The sequence below is a fragment of the Nomascus leucogenys genome, chromosome 13 (genome assembly GCF_006542625.1).
Source record: "Nomascus leucogenys isolate Asia chromosome 13, Asia_NLE_v1, whole genome shotgun sequence".
Classification (NCBI taxonomy): Eukaryota; Metazoa; Chordata; class Mammalia; order Primates; family Hylobatidae; genus Nomascus; species Nomascus leucogenys.
In genome coordinates, this window is record NC_044393.1 from 40,110,927 (window position 1) to 40,131,918 (window position 20,992).

General features: G+C 49.0%; 1 protein-coding gene across 2 annotated transcripts in view; it reads left to right on the forward strand.

Annotated features, from left to right (window-relative positions):
* Positions 1-20,992, forward strand: part of LOC100606871 (acyl-CoA synthetase short chain family member 1) — a 96,874-nt gene that overhangs the window by 20,379 nt on the left and 55,503 nt on the right. For both annotated transcript variants that reach the window (XM_030826753.1, XM_030826754.1), the window contains exons 3-7: positions 9,163-9,362; positions 16,611-16,786; positions 17,158-17,310; positions 18,699-18,846; positions 20,090-20,227. In XM_030826753.1, the coding sequence (XP_030682613.1) occupies positions 9,163-9,362; positions 16,611-16,786; positions 17,158-17,310; positions 18,699-18,846; positions 20,090-20,227 (815 nt within the window). The remainder of the gene's footprint in view (positions 1-9,162; positions 9,363-16,610; positions 16,787-17,157; positions 17,311-18,698; positions 18,847-20,089; positions 20,228-20,992) is intronic.

A 20,992-nucleotide genomic window follows, 5' to 3' on the forward strand; every position in this document is an offset into this window, starting at 1 on the left:
ATATTAAAACCTACATCCCTTTCCAAATTCCACAAGGGAAAGGACTCACTTCTGTGGCTTTCTCCCAGGAGGTAAACAAGTCTGTCCAGCCAGGGATGAATGTTCTGCCAGGGCACCAGCTGTTCTCGGGGCTGGCTTCCAGGACTTCAGTCCCCCAGTGTGCTCTTGTCCTGGGCTGCCAGCCTGTAGGAGCCTCCAAAGTTCTTCAGGCATTGACACCTGGTTCCCGCAGTCATGTGAGCTGGGCTTTGTGTATGGAAGGGAAAGAACTTCCTTTCCAGAGACAAGACTTGGGCCAAAGGCCAAGTGCTGAGGACGAAGGGAAAACCAGGCGTTAACAGGAATGAGGACAGAGCTTCTCTGGAGTCTGGCCTGGTACTTTCGTCCTACAAGGCTTTCTTAGAAGCTGACTGCATCCTGGGCTCTGGTCAGAGGAGAAAATAAAAACTAAGGATGTGGGACTTGACCTGGCTGTGCCTGGGGAGGCATGCCCTGGGCAGGTGGCCCTGAACGAGGAGCCAAACACTGAATGATGAAGGAAAACGCCGCTCCACACCCACCCTTGGCCCTGTCCTCCATTCTGGGGACAAGAAGAAAGGCTCGATTGAACCCCCATGAGTGTGGGGACTTTGGGCACTTCTCTTGCTAACTTTCCCTTTTGAATGAGAATCAGCCTCAGGTTCATTCTTAGAATAAATTTATATTAAAAAAGTGAACTAACTCAAGAAAAATGTTACATGAATAATTATAGCATTGGCAGATGGCAAATCTTTTGAAGTTTGGGAGCCTTTGCGATAGGAGTGGTTCTGATACTGAGGAGCTGGCTGACAGCAAGGCCCCTGGAGCTGGGCCTGGGTTTGAATCCTGCCCTGACTCCTTCAGCTGCATAGCCTTGAGAAAGTGGCTCAACTTCTCTATGCCTCAATTTCTTCATCACAAAAGTGAAGAAGGGAAGGGGAGCTCGGAGCCTATGGGCTGTTGTGAGAGTTAAGTGGATTCTCCATGGGAACCTGCTCCGTGGGAGCAGCCCTGGGTACAGGATACTTGCTTGATAGCTGTTCTATCCTTGTTCCATGGGATGGGGCTGTGAACTGAGGGTGGGGTGAGGGCAAGTGGGAGGAGGGGCAGGGGAGAGAATACCCCCTGGATGCTGAGGAGGTAGGAGGCCATGGGCCTGGAGAGGAGGTTTCCTGGGCTCGCAGTGGCAGGCAGTCATGGCTGGAGAAGCTTGGGTAGCCAGCAGGGGGGCAGTGACAGGATGACATGGCAGATGGTGGTAGGCTGTGCAGAGCATGTGGGGTGGACCTGCCTTCCCTCTGGCCTTTTGGAAGCACAGGCCTCGGGCTGAGTGCCTGGAACCCCCAGACTGGCAGCAACCCCAACTGTAGGAGGCTCTGCATCCTTCTCAGATCTACTCCCGTCCTCAGCACCTGCCTTGGGGGCATGGAGCAGGCAGGCTGTGCAGGTGAGGGCTTCCTGCAAGGCATTCACACAGCTGAGGGCTTCCTGCAAGGCATTCACACAGCTGAGGTGCATGTGCCCTGAGCCGGCGACACGGAGACTGCAGCTTCCATAAGGCAAACCAGCATTTTGCACCTGCCCTCCTGAGAAGGAGGTGCCTGAGGTGCCCACCTTTCTTAAAGGTCCATTAGTGTTCAATAATTCTCTTTTTCCCATGTCTTGTATTTTCTGCAGTCATTATGGCCGCTGTTTACAAGTCACCTTCAAAGGTGCCTGGAACTTCTTATTTGGTCTCCACGACCACCTTGGTAGTGGGTCCTGTTATTAGGCCATTTCACAGATGAGACAATACAGGCCCCAGTGGTGTGGGGGGCTGCGCTGGGAACCCTGCTCTCTGATCAGTCATTGTTTGGCCTCCCGTGAGACTCCTGAGTGATAAACTTGCAGGTTCGGTACTTTCCATAGAGTCTAGCAAAAACCTCAGGGAAGAGACTTTCATTTTCCATAAGGAATTTGGAACACACATAGCTTTAGTGATCTTGTTACTGGCTGAGCTGGCATCACTACTGGCAACTCAGCTCATGTCTCCTGGGGGCCCTTGCTGTGCCTGGGCCTGCCTTGGCCCAGGGGACCATTCATGTTCAAGTGCGGCTGCCACTTTATGTTTTCATGGCAGCTTCTCTTTGCTAAATGTCACGGTCATGACACCAAATAATGACATGAGAAATTTCATACTTGGTGTATGAGCCCTGCTAGCTGACTTCCTGGTCTTCTGTTCTCTCAGTGGTAGTAAAGAGCAGAGTGAGCAAATCTTACCACCATTGAATGACAGTCGGTGGCTACAGTAATGTCAGGGCCAGAGGAGGCTGCCAGGAGGGAAGGAGTCTTTTCCCCAGGCCTGGGTCCATGAGACGTGAGCTGGCCATCCATGCTTTGCACGGCCTTCCACGCTCCTCCTGTGTGAGAAGGGGTCAGCCTCGCCAGGCTTCCCTTCCCTAAGGCTGATCCTTTCTTCTCTTACTACCTCTACCTTCCTGACACAGCATGCTGAAGAAAATATCAAATTCTAGAGACAGCATAGGAATGTCCTTTCAAGTTTTGGATCTAGACCATGGAGTTGACCTTCCCCAGCCCCCGTCAGCACCGGTGCTTGGAGAGAAGTGACTGAGCCCGAGGAAATGCTTTGTGTCTGTCAGAGGCCTTCACATATCAAGACAATTACCTGGGTTTACTTCTCTTATTGGCAGAAGAAAATGAAACGTTTCTGTAGGCTGGTTTCTCAGAGGGGGGTCCTTCCCATTTGCTTCTCAGAGCAGCAGCACATTTTCATGCCAGCGTGATGCAAGGTGACAGCAGCCTAGCCCCTCAGGGGAAGGAGGACACAGGGAGTCTGCAGGGTGGGTGTCGCTCTTGGCTGAGGTCCTTCCCACTTCATGCTCACCTGCTGTGCCCATTTGCTCAACAAATATTTATTGAGTACCTTATATGAGCTAGGTGGATGCCAGGAGGAAGGCAATAAGCAAAACCCAGATCTCTACCCAAGCAGACCTTGTACTTGATGGACAATAAAGAAGTCTGTGAGCTAGTGTTTATTTCGTGAATACTGAGTGCCAGAATAATTGTAGGCAATAAGCAATCATGCATTCTTAATTTCTTTCCCTCTTTCTTTCTTCTTCTTCTTTTTTTTTTTTTTTTTTTGACAGAGTCTAGCTCTGTCACCCAGGCTGCAGTGCAGTGGTGGGATCTCAGCTCACTGCAATCTCCACCTCCCGGGTTCAAGCGATTCTCCTGCCTCAGTGTCCCAAGTAGCTGGGATTCAGACATGCAGCACCACCCCCAGCTAATTTCTGTATTTTTAGTAGACACAGGATTTTGCTATGGTTGGCCAGGCTGGTCTTGAACTCCTGACCTCAAGTGATCTGCCTGCCTCAGCCTCCCAAAATGCTGGGATTACAGCTGTGAGTCACTATGACCAGCCTCAATTTGTTTATTTCTTCAACACGGCAGCACACACAGGACTTACTTACCCTGGGCCTTCATCAGGAAATGTCTAGGAGAAAAAGACACTTTCAATATTAACCGTGACGAAACTAGGTCTGATTGAAAGATAGATAAAAAAATAAATACTGGTGTATTTCTTCCTCTACTTTTCTCTGAACTCTGTTTCCAGCTGTTTCCTGTTTTGGACTAATTTTAAATTCTGAGGCGTGGGATGGGGGGCAGGGGTGCATTTGTACCGTTTGAGTTCAGGCAGTTATCATGTTGGTCACAATTACTTGCAGTCAGATTGTATCTTTAGCATTGGATAAAAGTTATTCCCAATTGATGTTAAGAGTTGGTAATAAGTCTTCTTCCTTCCCCAAGGCCAGTCAGCGTTTTCCTAGTGTTAAGCACCAGAAACACAAGGCCAAATTTGTATTTTTGTGCACATCATTTGCATACGTCCGCACCAAAAGCTTGACCCGGCAGAGTACATTGCAGACAAACTTAAATATCCTGCTCAGTACCTGAACAACAAGTGTTATATTTCTTCTTGGACTTAAAAGTAAAACTCTAACTCATTTTAGTGACTCAGAAAGCTGCATGTCCCTGTGCTTTGGAAACCCACTAGGGTGCTACATAAGAGGATCCTGCAGGTAGTGAGGAAGCCACTGTTTCCTGCAACTGTAGCCCAAGGCACCAGTCACTGAGTGGCTGCATTATCTTTCTGATACAGAAACAGTAGCATTTCGGTTTGTGGAAGTCCGAGAAATTATGAATATCCAAAAACATGCTTTCAAATGTTCCTGAGTATTTGGAATGGCAGGATCACTTGAATAACATTTATTTTTCAATGATTTGAAGACCTAGGTTTGCTGACCATATTTTCCAATAATATATGTCTGGAGGATATTGCTAACGAAAAATGAGAGTTTAAACTTAAAAATCCAGGCTTCAAAAATCGGCTGGGTGTGGTGGCTCATGCCTGTAATTCCAGCACTTTGGGAGGCAAGGCCGGTGGATCACTTGAGGTCAGGAGTTCGGGACCAGCCTGGCCAACATGGTGAAACCCGTCTCTACTAAAAATACAAAAATTAGCTGGGTGTGGTGGGGCACGCCTGTAGTCCCAGCTACTCAGGAGGCTGAGGCAGGAGAATCTCTTGAACCTGGGAGGTGGAGGTTGCAGTGAGCGGAGATGGCACCACTGCACTCCAGCCTGGGTGACAGAGCAAGACTCTATCTCAAAAAAAAAAAAAAAAAAAAAGTCAGCTGGAGAGATGAGGAGAAATTGAGATAGAATTGGATTGGGATAAATGGAAAGCCTGCTTTAAAAAAACACAAAACATTTCCATGGCCATAATATGAGAAAGCCCTAGTTAAAGGGCATCTGTTACATGTATTAGGAGTTGGGAGGGTGCAGGTTAGTGACCTCATGTTGAATTTGAGCCACCTGTCAGGTATTTTAAAAATGCATATGATCGGCCGGGTGCGGTGGCTCATGCTTGTAATCCCAGCACTTTGGGAGGCCGAGGCAGGTGGATCACGAGGTCAGGAGATCGAGATCATCCTGGTGAACACTGTGAAACCCCGTCTCTACTAAAAATACAAAAAAATTAGCCGGGCATGGTGGCGGGCGCCTGTAGTCCTAGCTACTCGGGGGGGCTGAGGCAGGAGAATGGCATGAATCCAGGGGGCGGAGCTTGCAGCCAGTGGAGATTGTGCCACTGCACTCCAGCCTGGGCAACAGAGGGAGACTCCATCTCAAAAACAAAACAAAACAAAACAAAAAATCCATATGGTCGGCCTGGCGCGGTGGTGGCTCATGCCTGTAATCCCAGCACTTTGGGAGGCCGAGGTGGGTTGATCACCTGAGGTCGGGAGTTCAAGACCAGCCTGACCAACATGGAGAAACCCTGTCTCTACTAAAAATACAAAATTAGCTGGGCATGGTGGCGCATGCCTGTAATCCCAACTACTCGGGAGGCTGAACCTGGGAGGTGGAGGTTGCGGTGAGCCGAGAGTGTGCCATTGCACTCCAGCCTGGGCAACAAGAGCGAAACTCCACCTCAAAAAAAAAAAAAAAGAAAAAAAAAAAGAAAACATGGTTAAATATAGAATTGAGGTCAAGGGTCTGGGTACCCACATTCAGCTCTGGGCAGGCACCATGAGAATGTGGGGATCCATTTGGAAGTCTGGGGGTGTCTACTGAGATTGAGTGCCATTATGGAGGCCTGGACCAGAGAACCTGGGGGAGGAAAAGCTTCCAAGAGGACGAGGGGCAGGGAGTATTCAGGAATTTGAAGGGCTGTCATTGAGAAATTAGATTTATTCTGGGAAGCTTTAAAAGTCAGAGGTAGGACTAAGGGGTGGAGTTTGAAGAGCTGTAAATCTTGGTCCAATTTTTGGTAGACTGTTTCCCTATTAAAGTGACAGAGAGGTGGCCCCATGAGGTGAGCTCTGGCAGTGTGATGTTTAAGCAGAGGCTGGGCTGCTGTAGGCCAGAATGTGGCTGCCAGATTTCAGAACCCCAAGGAGGCTGCACCGCCTGACGTCCAAGGATCCTTTCCACTTCAAGGTTTATGACCTTGGCAGAGAAAATAGGAGGGGAGAGAGCTCTGAGATTTACCTGGATCAAATCCTTCATCAGAAACCCTCCTCTGGACTCAGCAGCAAGAGTGTGAGACTCACCAGACCCTGCTTCAGCTCTTGGGCCCATGTTGAGGCCCCTCAGTCTTCCAAGGAAACCTGGTCTCTAGACCCTCCTTGGAGGCTGTCGTTTAGCTGTCCAGCTCCAATGACTGGGTGACTTCTGCCCCTATAGGGAAAATCCACTCTTCTTTCTGCCCCAGTCCTCCTCCCAACAGCCAATCTATCTAGAAAGCACTCCCTGCTGCCCTTCCCTGCCACCCGCAGTGGCTGTACCACCAAGCTGAGCTGCTCAGCGCCCTGCACACCTTCAAATGTGCCGTCATTTCCTCATCGGAGCTGTGCCCCTGGAGGACACTCTCCCTGTCAATTCCTTTCTCCAATGCAAACACCCCACTCACTCCCAAGGTGCCTAGAATGGGATTTTTAACATCTCAGGCATTCACTGAAGTGAGTTAGCTGATTTTTGTCATTTTAGAAAACGATTTCAAACAAAGATTTCTTCGAGTTTCCATCTGATGGGAAAGACGATAGCTACTGAATGTTTGGCAGAGTTCCAAGTCAGTCTTGCTTTTTATTAATACTTGTGACAGCTGTACAAGGTGGAGGGTGCTTGCTGTTTCTCAGATGGTCATATGGGAGCTCAGAAAGATAAGCTCCCATGCCTAGGCAGCTACTACAGAAAGCTACCCCAGGCCTTTCTGTAGGGACAGTCCAGTGTCGTTTCTTGGCTTCAGATTGCTGCCCTCTGTCTGCAGAACAGGGACTGAATTTCATCGCCATTTACTGGTGAGCGTACATTCAAGCCTTCATCTCTCGTAGCAGCGAGGCTTAAGCTCTCAGAGCTATGAAAACGGAATCTGGCCGAAGATGTTGAGTGACTCTTCCCTGCTATTGACCACGGCTCCCTCTTCAGCCGGTCACAGGCCACCCCAGCCTCCTCCCCGGAGTAGCAGGAGTGTTTCTGAGCCCTAGATTCTGTAGAGCTTGGTGCTGGGGGTTTTCCGGGGGAGTGTTCTGTCTTTTATCATAAACCTTGGCAAGGGGTGGGTGGGGCGCCACTGAAAGGCGCCTTTGTCCTCCTTCTGAAAGCCTGAACGGAAAACGATGAAATCCCACAGAAGAGGCCGCTGGAGCCAGGCTGGGCAGGCGTGCTGGCTGCGGGGAGAACTGCGGGCTGGCCTTGCGATCTGGTTCTCATGTGGTCCCCTCTGCAGATGGCCTTGGGAAGAAACAAAGGCCTCCTTGAGCCCCTGCCTGTGATGCGGACAGCTCATTTTCATTCTGCTGTGGTTTCCTGGGTGGCCTCGTTGAGCTTCACTGTTCTCGGGAGCCCTTTCCTTGACTACCCTTTGAACAGAGGAGAGCTATGCAAACACGCTGCAAGGGGCCTTGCGAGCCCGAGGAGGGTCTGCTTTCTGGGCCCCTGCAGAGGGCAGGGGTCGCGGGCTGGTGGCCTGCCCCGCCCAGAGAGAAAGGGCCTTGGCTTCCCCTCATTCTTCCTTCTGTTAGCTCTTTTTATTGCAAATAATTAATTAAAGTCAGTACAGCAAGAGTGGGAAAATGGTTAATGCAATTGCCAGGTCCAGATTCAGAGGGAAGAGGCCCCGAAAGGAAAGACAACCTCGGGATTGCTTCCACTTCCTCCACTTCCCGCTGCATGACCGGCAAGTTGGCGGCTCTCGCCTGCTCCCAGTTTTCCCAGAGTTGAGGATGGTTGACTCTGACTGGACCAGGTTGGGTCACGTGTCAGCCCTGAGCCAATCAGCTTGCCCAGAGAGATGCTGCGCCCTGATTGGTGGGTGAACCTGGTGATAGGCCCCAGCGTGGCCAGAGAGGAAGGGCACGCGCACTCTGTAGACATAGGCGACACGGTGGACGACATGGGGGCTGGGCGGGGATGCCGCTCACCCACCTTGTGCCCAGTGCTTTCCCTTACCCTTGTCCATGGTCCCCTAGCTTGGGGAGAAAGCAGGGTGCTTGCTCTACCCGCCAGTGCTATCTCGGGGCTGCAGGGAGATGTGGCTGCCCTGCGTGCGGCCTTCACTCCCGACTCACTGTGGCTTTGCAGAGCTGGGGTCCGCCCTATCTGGGCTTGGGGGCCTGCTCCCTGAGAGCGTTGTTTGGTGCCCCTCGACTGTGTTGATTCAGAAATCTGGGACCTGTCATTTCTCGACTAAATGTCTTATGAGATCAGTCTTTCTTTTGGAGGCAAACATTTTCAGAAGTTTTGGAACCATGGTGATCTATGCCTCAGACACTTGTGGTCCCTGAGAAGCTGCTGCTGGAAAAAGGGGTCCCCATCCAGATCCCAGGAGAGGGTTCTTGGATCTTGCCAGGAAGAAATCCAAGGCGAGTGGCAGAGCGCAGTGAAAAGAGATAGTTTACTGAAAGCCTCTCAGTTACATAGTAGGGCGTCCTCAGCAAGAGGAGGAATGCCTCTGTTTTGTTTTTTTCTTATATAGGGGTCTTATCTATGTAAAAGCTAAGCTATGTCTCCCTGCGGGTAGGCTGACAAAGTGACATTTATTACTCTGTTGATTGAAATAAAGCTATCCTTGGCATTTGAGTGCATAAGTACATCAAAGCATGCCTATAATCATCTTAAAAGCATATGTTATGCAATATTGGGGCATCTGGACATTCTGTTGTTGCAAGTTTGTCTTTGCAGGTATTAAGCTGCTTTCTCAGCTGTAAACATCTTATGACTGTGGGTCATGACTGGCAAGGAATGTGCCTTGCTAGTTTTAAGATGGAATTGATTCTAAAATGTTGTCACCATGGCTCCCCTACGCTCCTGTTCCCCTAACAAAACCCTGCCATAAGTGGACTTAAGGATAGCCTTGTCACCCTAGCAATGTGGCAGTGAATCTCTGCCAATAGCAATCTACAAATGTCAAAAACTTTTCTTTTTCTGGAAGAGTACTTTGCATGCATCAAGTATTCAAGTGCCTGTTATCCTGGCACTGGGCTGGGTGTATATGACATAAAATTTGCAGTATTGCTCCACCCCCAGACTGCTCTGCGTTTTGGCCCTCTTCCATCTCTGATGGCTTTCTCTTCCCTGTGCTGCAGGGAACTGCTGGAGACCACGTGCCGCCTGGCCAACACGCTGAAGACGCATGGAGTCCACCGTGGGGACCGTGTTGCCATCTACATGCCCGTGTCCCCATTGGCTGTGGCAGCAATGCTGGCCTGTGCCAGGATCGGAGCTGTCCACACAGTCATCTTTGCTGGCTTCAGTGCGGAGTCCTTGGCTGGGAGGATCAATGACGGTGAGGAGGTGGGCATGGGGAGGGAGGAACCCTGGAGTTCCCTGATCCTTGTTCCTGGGGGCCTGGCCATCAGTGTAGAGACCATCAGAGTGCAGACATTAATAAAATGTTTCACAGACAAATGACAGACCGTACTAGGGACAGGCACATGGCCGAATGAGAATTTGTTCTGTGGGCTGAGATCTGAGTGCATTGGATTTAGCCAGGTGAAAAAGGGAGAGTTCCAGTTGGAGGAACAGCAGAGGCAGAGGCCAAGTGGAGGAGGAGCGCAGCATGAGGGCCTGGTGGAGGCGGGTGTAGTGCAGCAGGAGGGAAGTGTGGAGGTGGGATGAGGCTGGAGATGCACAGGGAAGGTCCCGCAGGTCAACAACTGGAAGGCTTCTATCCTGAGGAGTGAAGGGGTGGACCATTTTTGGGGATCTGGAGTCAGGTGGAGGGGGTCTTTCTGTCTGCATGTGGGTCAGTGTGTTTTGGACACTGTGCAGAACAATAACTTCCTTGTTTTGCTGTTGTCAAAGGACTGAGTGTCTGGATGGTGGCCCTATGTCCATGCAGTCTGATCTCTGCTCCTTGCTGTCTCCTAGAGGAAGTCCCCTGAGCTGGCTTCGCAAGGCAGGTGCCAGGTTCTAGGGGCCATTGAGAATTCTTGTGTCTCATAGAAAATAAAACTAATGGGTAGAGTTCTCAGACCCCTGTTGACCTCCCTCTGTATAAAAGGCTGGGAAGCCCTTCTGCTTCCTTTCAGTTTCTTCCCCCACGTTCAAGGGTGATGCTGCCACCTCTTTCTCTTTTTCTTCCTCTCTCTAGAACTCTGTAATACCAATTGTGTACCAGGCACTGTTCTAAGCACTCTACAAAGGTTATGTCCTTTAATTTACTTAGTCTTCATAAGTATTTTATGCAATAATACTATTATTATTCCCCTCCCCTAAAATTACTGTTGTAACCATCTTAAAGTGTACAATTCAGTCACATTAAGTACATTCACAGTGTTATGCAGTCATCACCAGTATCTAGTACCTGAAGTTTCTCATCACTCAAAATGTACACTTTACACCCATTAAGCAGACATTCTCCATTCATCCATGTTGTGGCATGTATCGGTATTTCATATTTTTAATAGGTGAATAATATGCATTCATTAATTGATGGCCATTTGGGTTGTTTCCATTTTTTGGCTATTGTGAATAGAGCTGTTATGAATGTTCATGTATAGGAACACCTGTTTTTAATTTTGAGGGTATATACCTATGAGTGGGCTTGCTGACTCATGTGGTAATTCCATGTTTAACTTATCAAAGAACTGTAAAACTGTTTTGCTAAGGAGATGCACCATTTTACATTTCCACTAATAGTGTATGCGGGCTCCAGTTTCTCTGCATCTTGTTGTTTTTCACTTTAAAAAATAATAGCCATCATAGTAAGAATGAAGTGGTATCTCATTGTCATTTTGATTTGCATTTCCCTAATGACTAATAATATGAACATCTTTTATGTACTTGTTGCCATTTGTATGTTTTCATTGGAAAAAGCGTACTTAAGCTGTTTGCCCATATTTTAATTGCTTGTTTATCTTTTTATTGTTGAGTATGTAAGTTACTTATATATTCTGAATATTAGACCTCTATCAGATATATGATTTGCAAATATTCTCCCATTCTGTGGGTTGTCTTTTCACTTTCTCAATAGTAAACTTTGGTGTATAAAAGTTTTAAATTTTAATGAAGTCTAATTTATCTATTTTTTATTTCGTCGCTTGTGTCTTTGCTGTATTATTTGAGAAAACATTGCCAAATCTAATGCTGTGAAGATTTTTTCCTGTGTTTTCTTTTTTTTTTCTTTCTTTCTTTTTTTTTTTTTTTGAGATGGATTCTTGCTCTGTCGCCAGGCTGGAGTGCAGTGGCATGATCTCAGCTCACTGCAACCTCCGCCTCCTGGGTTCAAGTGATTCTCCTGCCTCAGCCTCCCAAGTAGCTGGGATTACAGGCACGTGCCACTGCACCCAGCTAATTTTTGTAGTTTTAGTAGAAACAGGTTTCACCATGTTGACCAGGATGGTCTCGATCTCTTGACCTCGTGATCCGCCAGCCTCAGCCTCCCTGTTCGCATATTTTCTTCAAAGAGTTTAAGTTTTACCTTTTTACATTTAGATCTTTAATTTTGAGTTGATTTTTGTACAGGGTGTGAGGTAAGGGTCCAGTTTCATTCTTTGTCCTATGGCTATCCAGTGGTCCCAGCGCCATTGTTGAAGAGGCTGTTCTTTTCCCTGTTAAATGGACTTGGTACGCTTGTTGAAAATTATTTTCCACACATATGGTCAAATTATTCCACACATATGGTCAAATTATTTTCAACAATTATTTGACCATATGTGTGAGGGATAATTTCTGGGCTCTCTATCTTATTCCATTTATCCATATGATTACCTATGTATCTATTGTTATCTCAGCATCAAACTGTTTTGACCCTGTAGCTTTGTAAGTTTTGAAACCAGGAAGTGTGAGTCTCCCAACTTTGTTCTTCTTTTTTCAAGATTGTTTCGGCTCTTCTGAGTTTCTTGTATTTTCATAGAAATTTTAGGATTAGCTTTTCCATTGCTGCAAAAAAAGATGTTGGGATTTTGATTGCATTCAATCTGTAGAAAAATTGGAAGGTATTGCCATATTGACAATATTAATCCACAAACATGGGATATCTTTCCATTCATTTAGGTATTTTAAAATTTCTTTCAGCTATATTTTGTAGTATTCAGTGTACAAGTCTTGCATATCCTAGGCTAAATTTATTCCTAAGTATTTTACTCTTTTATGAATTTTTATAAATGGAATTGTTTTCCTAATTTCCTTTACAGATTTTTCATTGCTAATATATAGAGATACAGCTCATTTTTGCATAGTGATCTTGTATCTTGCAAATTTAATGATTTATTAGCTCTAATAAATAGTTTTTTGTGGATTCATTAGGATTTATACATATTAGATCATGTCATCTGTGAATAGAGATAGTTTTACTTCTTTTCCAATTTGGATGTCTTTTATTTATTTATTTATTTATTTATTTATTTATTTATTTATTTTTGCCTGATCACTCTGGCAACAACTTCGTTTACAATGTTGAATTGCAGTGGTAAAAAGTGGGCATCCTTGTTTTGTTCCTGATCTTAGGGGGAAGGCTTCAGTCTTTTACCATTAATATGATGTTAGCTGTGGGTTTTCAGATGCTCTTTATCAATTAAGTTCCCTTCTATTCCTAGTTTTAAGTGTTTGATCATCAAATGGTATTGGATTTTGTCAAATGCTTGTTCTGCGTCAATTGAGATGTGTTTTTTCCTTCATTGTAGTAGTGTGATGTATTACAGTGATTGATTGTTGCATGTTGAACCACCCTTCCTTTCCTAGGGTAAGTCCTGATTGGTCATGGTGTATTCTGTTAATATACTGCTGGATACAGTTTGCTAGCATTTTGTGGAAGAGTTTTGCATCATTGTTTATATGAGATATTTGTCTGTAGTTTTCTTTTTTGTAGTAATCTTTGTCTGGCTTTAGTATCAGGGTAATGCAGGCCTCATAAAATGAATTTGAAAGTATCTCCTTCTCTTCAATTTTTTGGAAGAGTTTGAGAAGGATTGGTGCTAATTCTTTAAATATTTCATAGAATTCACCAGTGAAGTCATCTGGTTCTGGTCTTTAGAAAGGGAAGAAGATGGGTAAACTGAGACGCAGAGAGTTTAAGTGACTTACCTAAGGTCACATACCTAGTAAGTGACAGAGCCAGGAGTTGAACACAGACATTCTGCTGCCATAGTTGATGCTTTCGGCATTATGCTAAGCTGCCCCTTTCCTCTCTTGCTGGTGTGGCCATGGTCACCCAGTGCTTCTGTTAAGATTGTTTGAAACAAGCAATAGCAGTTGACTCTTGGTGACTTCAGCATGTGGGGATTTAATAGCTGGTTGCTGGGGCAGCTCCCAGAACCTCAGTATTCCTAAACAACCAAGCATGGGAGGGCAGGGGCCAGGACTCTGTCCTGAAGAGGACTCTGCCCTGATATCTTTTAGCCTTTTTGTGCAGCTCTGCAGGTGCCAGGTTCCTGGGGACAAGATTCTGTTGAGATGGGTATCTGTGTCCTCTTGGGTCAATGAGGGGCTGTTTTGGTTTTCTATTGCTGTGACACAAACTACTCCAAAACTTAGTGCTTAATACAACTGAAAACAATAAGTTTTAGTATTCTATTTCATGGGTCTGTGGGACAGGAATCAGATGGGGACAGGGGAACGGCTGTTTTCTGCTCCATGACATCTGGGACATTAGTCAGGTTGACTTGAAGGGTTGGGGACTGGTGGGGCTGTCTTTCTCTCCATGTGGCTTCTCCACGTGGCTGACTTGGGCTTCCTCATAGCCTTGCAGCCTCAGCAGTCAGGCTTGTCACATGGCAGCACATGGCTCCAAGAGGAAGGAAATAGTAACTGCCAGTGTCCTACAGGCCAGGCTGGCACAGGCCTGGCATCACTCTTGCCTTACTAGATTGGCCAAACCAGTCTGTGGCCATTCCAGATTCAAGGGGAGGAGACTTGGATCCTGCTTCTCTATAAGAGCAGGTGAAAGAAGGTAGAGCCATCTTCAGTTGGCCACTGAGAGGTGGGTGCATATTGTGAGTCTGACCGCCAGGCTCTCACATGTCTGGGCAGCCACCTCAGTCAGCAGGCGCAGTTCCAGAGTTCGGTCCCCTGGCCTGGCTTCCAGGCTTGGACCATCCCTCTTTATTTGTCTTCCCTCTTGCTTTAGGTTGCTTGAGGAGTGGAGAGTGTTGCAGGGGAGGGTAGAGGTCAGGAGAATGGCTTTGAGAGAGACTATGGGGGTAGAATAATGACCCACTCAGATGGCCACACTGTAATCCCCCAGAAGCTGTGGTATGTCACTTGCATGGTGAAAGGACTTTGCACATATGAATAAGGCAATACGATATCCAGGTGGTCTACATCTAATCCCATAGCCCTTAATTCACAGAACTTGCTTCAACTAGAGGCAGAGGAAGTGAAGCAGAAGGGGAGGTCAGAGAGATTCAAAGCAACTTTACCCGCCGTTGTTGGCTTTGAAGATAAACAGGGCCACGAACCAGGGCAGGTGGTGGCTGTTGCCGCTGAGAATGACCCCTGGCTGACAGTCGGCAAGGAAAGGGCGACCTTAATCCCACAGTTGTGTGGAACTGAGATCTGCCAACCACTGAAATGGCCTGGAGGTGGATGCTCCCCCAGAGCCAGCACATAGGAGCCAGCCCTGTCCTTGACTTTGGCCTTGTGAGACTGTAAGCAGAGAACCCTGCCAAGCCTGTCCAGACGACAGAACTGTGAGCTAAAAATGAATGTTTTGAGCTACTAAGTTTGTGGTCATTTGTTAAGGAAGCAGCAGAAAATGAACGCTGATGCTGGTGCCTGCTCAAAACCAGGGAGGGAAAATCGAATCCTCCCAGAGTGGCACGTGGTTCCTGCCAGCACCCGTGCCATGGCCCAGCCTTGGAGGGCGCCAGTGGGCCAGACATGCTCATGGTGCTCGGAAGCTCCTGGGTACCTCCTAGAGGCCTCTCCTGGAGAGCCTATTGGGCAGGGAGGCCGTGGACAGGTGCGAGTCAGGAGTGAGGTGTGTGCCTCGGGAGGCGGGAAAGGAACTGCCTGCTGTGTAGTGTGACTTCAGCATCACACTGCGTAGTGTGACTTCAGCATGTTGCATGGGCTGGGGTCATTGTTTCGTGAGAGATCCTGCCTCCCATGAGCTTTCTTTGCCTCCCATCCCCTTGAGAAAGGTTCATTCCTTCCTGCTGGTCCATCTCCCTTCCTTGCCCATAGGGGCTCACCTGGACCAACCCCTGCTTGGGGATGCAGGTCTGGAAAGTCTCTGATAGGCTCCACCCAACTGACTTGGTTTCCCCAGGTGAGCTATCGCTGAGGCTTGAAGGGCAAAGAGTGTGTGTAGCCACGGCTCTTGGTGCCAGATGCAGGGGTGGCTGCATCTGGGCAGGTCTAGGGTATCTCTCTGACCCCTGGATGGCCCTGTGTGTGCTGGAAAATTCTCAGGGAACCCTCATGGCCATGACATCTCCAGGGCTCTTAGGAGGAGAAAGGGTGGGCATGTTGTGCAAAAGTGCTTTCAGATTTATTTAGGTAGGACTCTCCCAGAGGGGACATTGAGACCAGAGTCTATCTTGGAAGTGTGGTAGGGCAGTGGTGGCTTTGGACGGGAATGTGGCATACCTGCCTCAAATGGCTCCATGCAAAGGGTAGGGAGTTGCAGGATTTGTACCCCAACTATGGAGAGCCATTGGTTAAGGGTTCCCCAGCACTTCTGCCCATAGCTCTGCAAGAGGACTTTGGTGTGGAATGACTGAAAGGCCTAAGGGATGTGGGTGAGGCCCTGCCAGTCAGAGTCACAGCTGGGCATTTGTCCCAGGCTCTTCCTGAGGGGCCGTATAGTAACCCCCTGTGGCTGTGATCCCTCTGGGTCATCCCGCAATGGGGCACAGCATGGAGGACACCTCCTTTTCCTGGGGTCTTGAGGCCCATTGTGCGTGCACCCCTCTTCCCTGCTCTGGGCCTCCCCCTAGGTTAGCCATGGAAGCTAGGGTCCTCCTGGCTTCCCCCTGGGCCTGGCTGAGCACCATTGGCCATTGAAGAGCAGGTGTGGGATCAGGAGGGCCTTCTCCTGAAGGTGAGGAGGGCAGGCAGCTCCCAGTCATCCACTGGGGTGTGGTTCCTGATCTCTGGACAGTGAAGGCTCTTGGCCCACACAAGTCACTCTAGACAGGGCCTGGCCACATGGGACACCTTCGGGCTTGGCCTCTGGTTGTCCAGCTTTCTTGGTCTCTGCCTCTTGGTGTTTCTCTGTCACCTTGATTGCTGCAGGTGGCATGGTGGCCCCTTTCCTGGGGTTTGCTCCTGGGCAGACAGGAGAGAAAGGTGGAAGTCTTGTTGGGAAATTGTCTTTATGCTGCTGACTCAAGGAGGAAGAGTTGAGCTTCAAAGTAATTTATCTCTGGTTCCTTCCCCTTAGCCTCAGAACTGGACAAAGGCCTGGTGCTTCTTCATGGCACACAAAGGCTGGAGAGCAGGCAGCCCCTCACTTTTTCCACTGAGTCTTTTACTCAAGATTGGATTGAGTTTCTCACACTCCTAGGCCTGGATGTCCTATGTGAGTCAGAGCTATGAGGGTTCAAGTTGGGAGGAGACTGATCAGAAATGTCTGTGTTGTCTCTGTTAGCCAAGTGCAAGGTGGTTATCACCTTCAACCAAGGACTCCGGGGTGGGCGCGTGGTGGAGCTGAAGAAAATAGTGGATGAGGCTGTGAAGCACTGCCCCACCGTGCAGCATGTCCTGGTGGCTCACAGGACAGACAGCAAGGTCCACATGGGGGATCTGGACGTCCCGCTGGAGCAGGTGGGTTACCTCGCTTTGCACAGTTTGAGGAGAGGTCATATCAAGTTAGCTGGCTCTGAGGCTTCTCGGGTTGCAGTTCTCAATTTGGGTTCCCTAGAGGTGCCCAGGGTTCCTCTGTGGTCTTTGGTGAGCTTGAGTCCTGACTGGGAAGATAAAACTCCGATACGACAAGCATGTTGGAACACTTACTGTAACACAAATGCTTGCACCCACCCTTTTGTTTTGTGTCCTTTCCACATTTGGAATTGAACTTGGACAGGTCAGAGCAGGTGAATTCTGAATCCCGTGTGTGGAGTCCTGCTGCGGAGGGGAGTGCTCTCTCAGAGAGGCTGAGTGCCCTCGGTGGGCTCTTTGTTTCTTCTCGCTGCCAGGAAATGGCCAAGGAGGACCCTGTGTGCGCCCCAGAGAGCATGGGCAGTGAGGACATGCTCTTCATGCTGTACACCTCAGGGAGCACCGGAATGCCCAAGGGCATCGTCCATACCCAGGCAGGCTACCTGCTGTATGCCGCCCTGACCCACAAGGTACAGGACTGTGCGGGCGGTGCTGGGCCCTTGGCAGGGCTCCAGGCAGGGGCAGGGCTGGAAATCCTCCTGGCTGCAGAGCGAGGCCTGTAGATGTGAGAGGTCAGTGTTTCTTCTTGGCCTATTCGGGGCAGGGCCCCTTGAGTCCTCCCACCCTACAGCTCCTCAGGGCCCTGGCTGCCTCAAGCCCCCACTGCACTGTCTGGAAACTCCCAGATAATCTGACCATGTAACGTGGCAGCAGGACACTAAGGGCCACTCACCCAAAGATTTTTAAAAACTCTTTTTAGAACAGATACAGAAAACCGCCCAAATTAAATGTGTAGCTTAATGAATTATTATAAGGCAAATGCCACTTTGATCAAGAAGTGGAAGGCCGCTGGTTTCTCAGCAGCCCCTTCCAGGCCCATGTGGCCACAGCCCTGTCCAGCATGTCCTGATGCGTCTTGTGCCCCTGCCCTGTGTGTTTATTGTGATAATTTTGTGATCCATATGAGCATCCATGGGCACTGTAGCTTACTGTTGCCAATTAAAATATTGGTTTTGTTTTGTTTCGTTTTGTTTTTTCATGGAGTCTCACTCTGTTGTCCAGGATAGAGTGCAGTGGTGTGATCTCAGATCACTGCAACCTTTGCCTCCTGGGTTCAAGTGACTCTCCTGTCTCAGCTTTCTGAATAGCTGGGATTACAGGCACCTGCCACCACACCCTGCTAATTTTTTTTTGTATTTTTAGTAGAGACAGGGTTTTGCCATGTTGGCCAGGCTGTTCTTGAACTTCTGACCTCAAGTGATCTGCCCACCTTGGCCTCTCCAACTGCTGGAATTACAGGTGTGAGCCACCGTGTCCAGCCTAAAATATTGTTGATATGTCTTTTAAGTCTTTTTAAGCCTATGCTCCCCCATTTCCTTACACTTGGCCATTGTCATGTCCAGCCATTTTTCTCTGGTGTCCTTTGGTCTGGGTTGTGCCTGTTGTCCCTCTGCCTCTGTGTTTCCTGCACATGGGCAGTTAGATCCTGAGATGGGATCAGGCTCCACTCAGCTGCTGTGGAAGAATAAAGGGGATTTGGATGTCTGTCCTCTCATGCTCCTCAAAGCTGATGATGCTTGATGCCATTCTTGGCCTTTTTTGCTTTTATTTTTTGTAGTTCTTAAGGGGTTTAAAAAATCGTGGCATAAGGTAATCAAAAAGGTGTCCATGTGTTAAACATACAACTAGACGGACTCTGCAGTGTGCCCACCTGTCCTGCTGCTGGAGGCCATTTGAGGAGCCAGCTGCCTCTCACAGCTATGGACTGCAGCATACGCATGCCCATTTCCTAGTGACCTGGTGTGAACATGGTGGGATTGGGGGACAAGCTCCTGATGCTCCTTTCCTGTCTCTGCAGCTTGTGTTTGACCACCAGCCAGGTGACATCTTCGGCTGTGTGGCTGACATCGGCTGGATTACAGGACACAGCTACGTGGTGTATGGGCCTCTCTGCAATGGTGCCACCAGTGTCCTTTTTGAAAGCACCCCAGTTTATCCCGATGCTGGTAAGGATGGTGAACCCCGTTTGGGACCCCATGCTGGTGTCAGGGGAGACAGCCTGAGGCTCGAGGCTTGTGGAGAGGTTCATGGAAGGGGGACGCCTGGGCCCTGGTGAGGGTGTGGCTCTCCAGGTCCTGCTGTCAAAATGCCTGGTGGGGCCAGGCACTGGGTCTTCAGAAAGATCTGACGGGCAGCAGCAGGGAGTCTGACTTGGTGCTGGAGGACATCTCAAGGCCCCTGTTCCTGCACTCCTGCCCTCTGACTTAAACTGCCAGCCTCGGGCCATTGCTTTGGCATCCTTCTCACCTCTAGGCCGCTTGCCCAGATCCAGCCCTTTCTTGAGGCCAGGGCCAGCTGCCCGCCTCTTCTGTTTCCCCAGCCCTGCCCCCTGAGCCTTCAGGGCCATCCCTCAGACCATGTTATGCACGGCCTAGAACCATCTCCATTAAATTGAGATCACTTTGAAGTCAAGGTGATGTCTGGCTCCCTTGGGCATTGTCCTCCCACACAGCACAGTGTCTTCAAATATTTTCTCTAATGTAAGCAGATCATGGTGGCTCTGCCCAAAGGCTGCTGCCCCAGCATTCCATGGCGCTGACAACTGCACATGGACTGTGTTATCACCTCCCAGTGCTCCATCCCTGCCTTCGGGGGCTGGGTGTGCTCAAGGAAGAAGTTGTAGGGACAAGACCAGGGATTAAGGGCCATGGCCCAGGTGCTGTCTCAGGCCACCACTTCAGCCCTTGGAAGCTCGGTGTCCCATGTGGAGGGGATGGTGTGGGTGGTGGGTTTACAGGAATCAGAGGTGTGCAGGCCGGGCACATGGCCCTGCTCCCTGGGACACATGCAGTGGCAGCTCTACTGTCACCAGGGGAAGCACCAGTCACCACTTTAGAGCCCATGTAAGTGTGACCGAGTGAAAGCTCTGTGTTAACGCTCCATGGGTTATTAAATCCACGTAGTATTGCCTTGAACTAGGCCATCACCCTAAGCCAGGTGAAGACTGTTCCTGAATGTGCTGCCCATGGATCTGGGGAGTGCTTGGAGGAGAGCGGCCATTGGGGACCTGTCCCATGGGGCTTCTTTCCATCTTTCACTGGGGGGGGGTGGGGGGTTGGGGGGATCCCTTTTATATGGACATATGCGCGTCTGCACATGCCCAGCACTCAGGAAGTCTTGGCTGATCTCTGAGTTTAAAGTAAATCATGTCAGCTCTCCTGTTGACAGTGAATTTCGGCCTTTCTGTAGGTCGGTACTGGGAGACAGTAGAGAGGTTGAAGATCAATCAGTTCTATGGCGCCCCAACGGCTGTCCGGCTGTTGCTGAAATACGGTGATGCCTGGGTGAAGAAGTACGATCGCTCCTCCCTGCGGACCCTGGGGTCAGGTGAGTGGCCTGCCCTGCAGCAGGAGAGGGTGTGCTTGCCCTAGACCCTCAGAGCCAATACGGGCTTCAGCAGGACTTCAGTCATGAAACTGCCTGGCTTTGTGTGTGTGAATTCATGCAATGCCAGACTGGATCTGGTAGAAAGCACCAGCACCTCTTCCCACCTGTAAGCCGCTCCCCAGAGCTGGCAGCAGTTACCAGTCTGGGGAACAACATTCCAGACATTTTCTGTGCCGTTGTTTCTGTGCCCAATTTCTGTAGCTTAATCTTCATTAGGAATACTTACCACTCAATAAGTTAAGGGCCAAGTCAGTTCTTTAGTGGCTGCATGGGATTTAATTGTATAACTTAGCTGGGTGTGGTGGCAAAGGCTGAGGTGGGAGGATTGCTTGAGCCCAGGAGTTTCAGGCTGCAGCAAACTAGGATTGCACCACTGCACTCCAGCCTGGTGACAGAGTGAGACTCAGTCGTCTAAATAATAATAATAATAATAGTATAACTACAGTTTGCTAAACACTGCCCCATAGTTGGACCTTTTGATTGTCTCCAAGTCCGTGGAGTGGATACCATCCTGCACTTTTGCTCTGCTGTTACTGTAGACATTTCCAGGCAGACAGTTCAAAGCTTAGACCTATTGGTAATGTTGATGAATATTGCCAAGTCACATGGAAACATTTTGGAAACGTGACGGTGGCATGGTTTCGACAGTATCAGCAGTGTCTGTCCTTCGGGCTGGTGCTGGGAGGGACTGGGTGCCGGTGACTG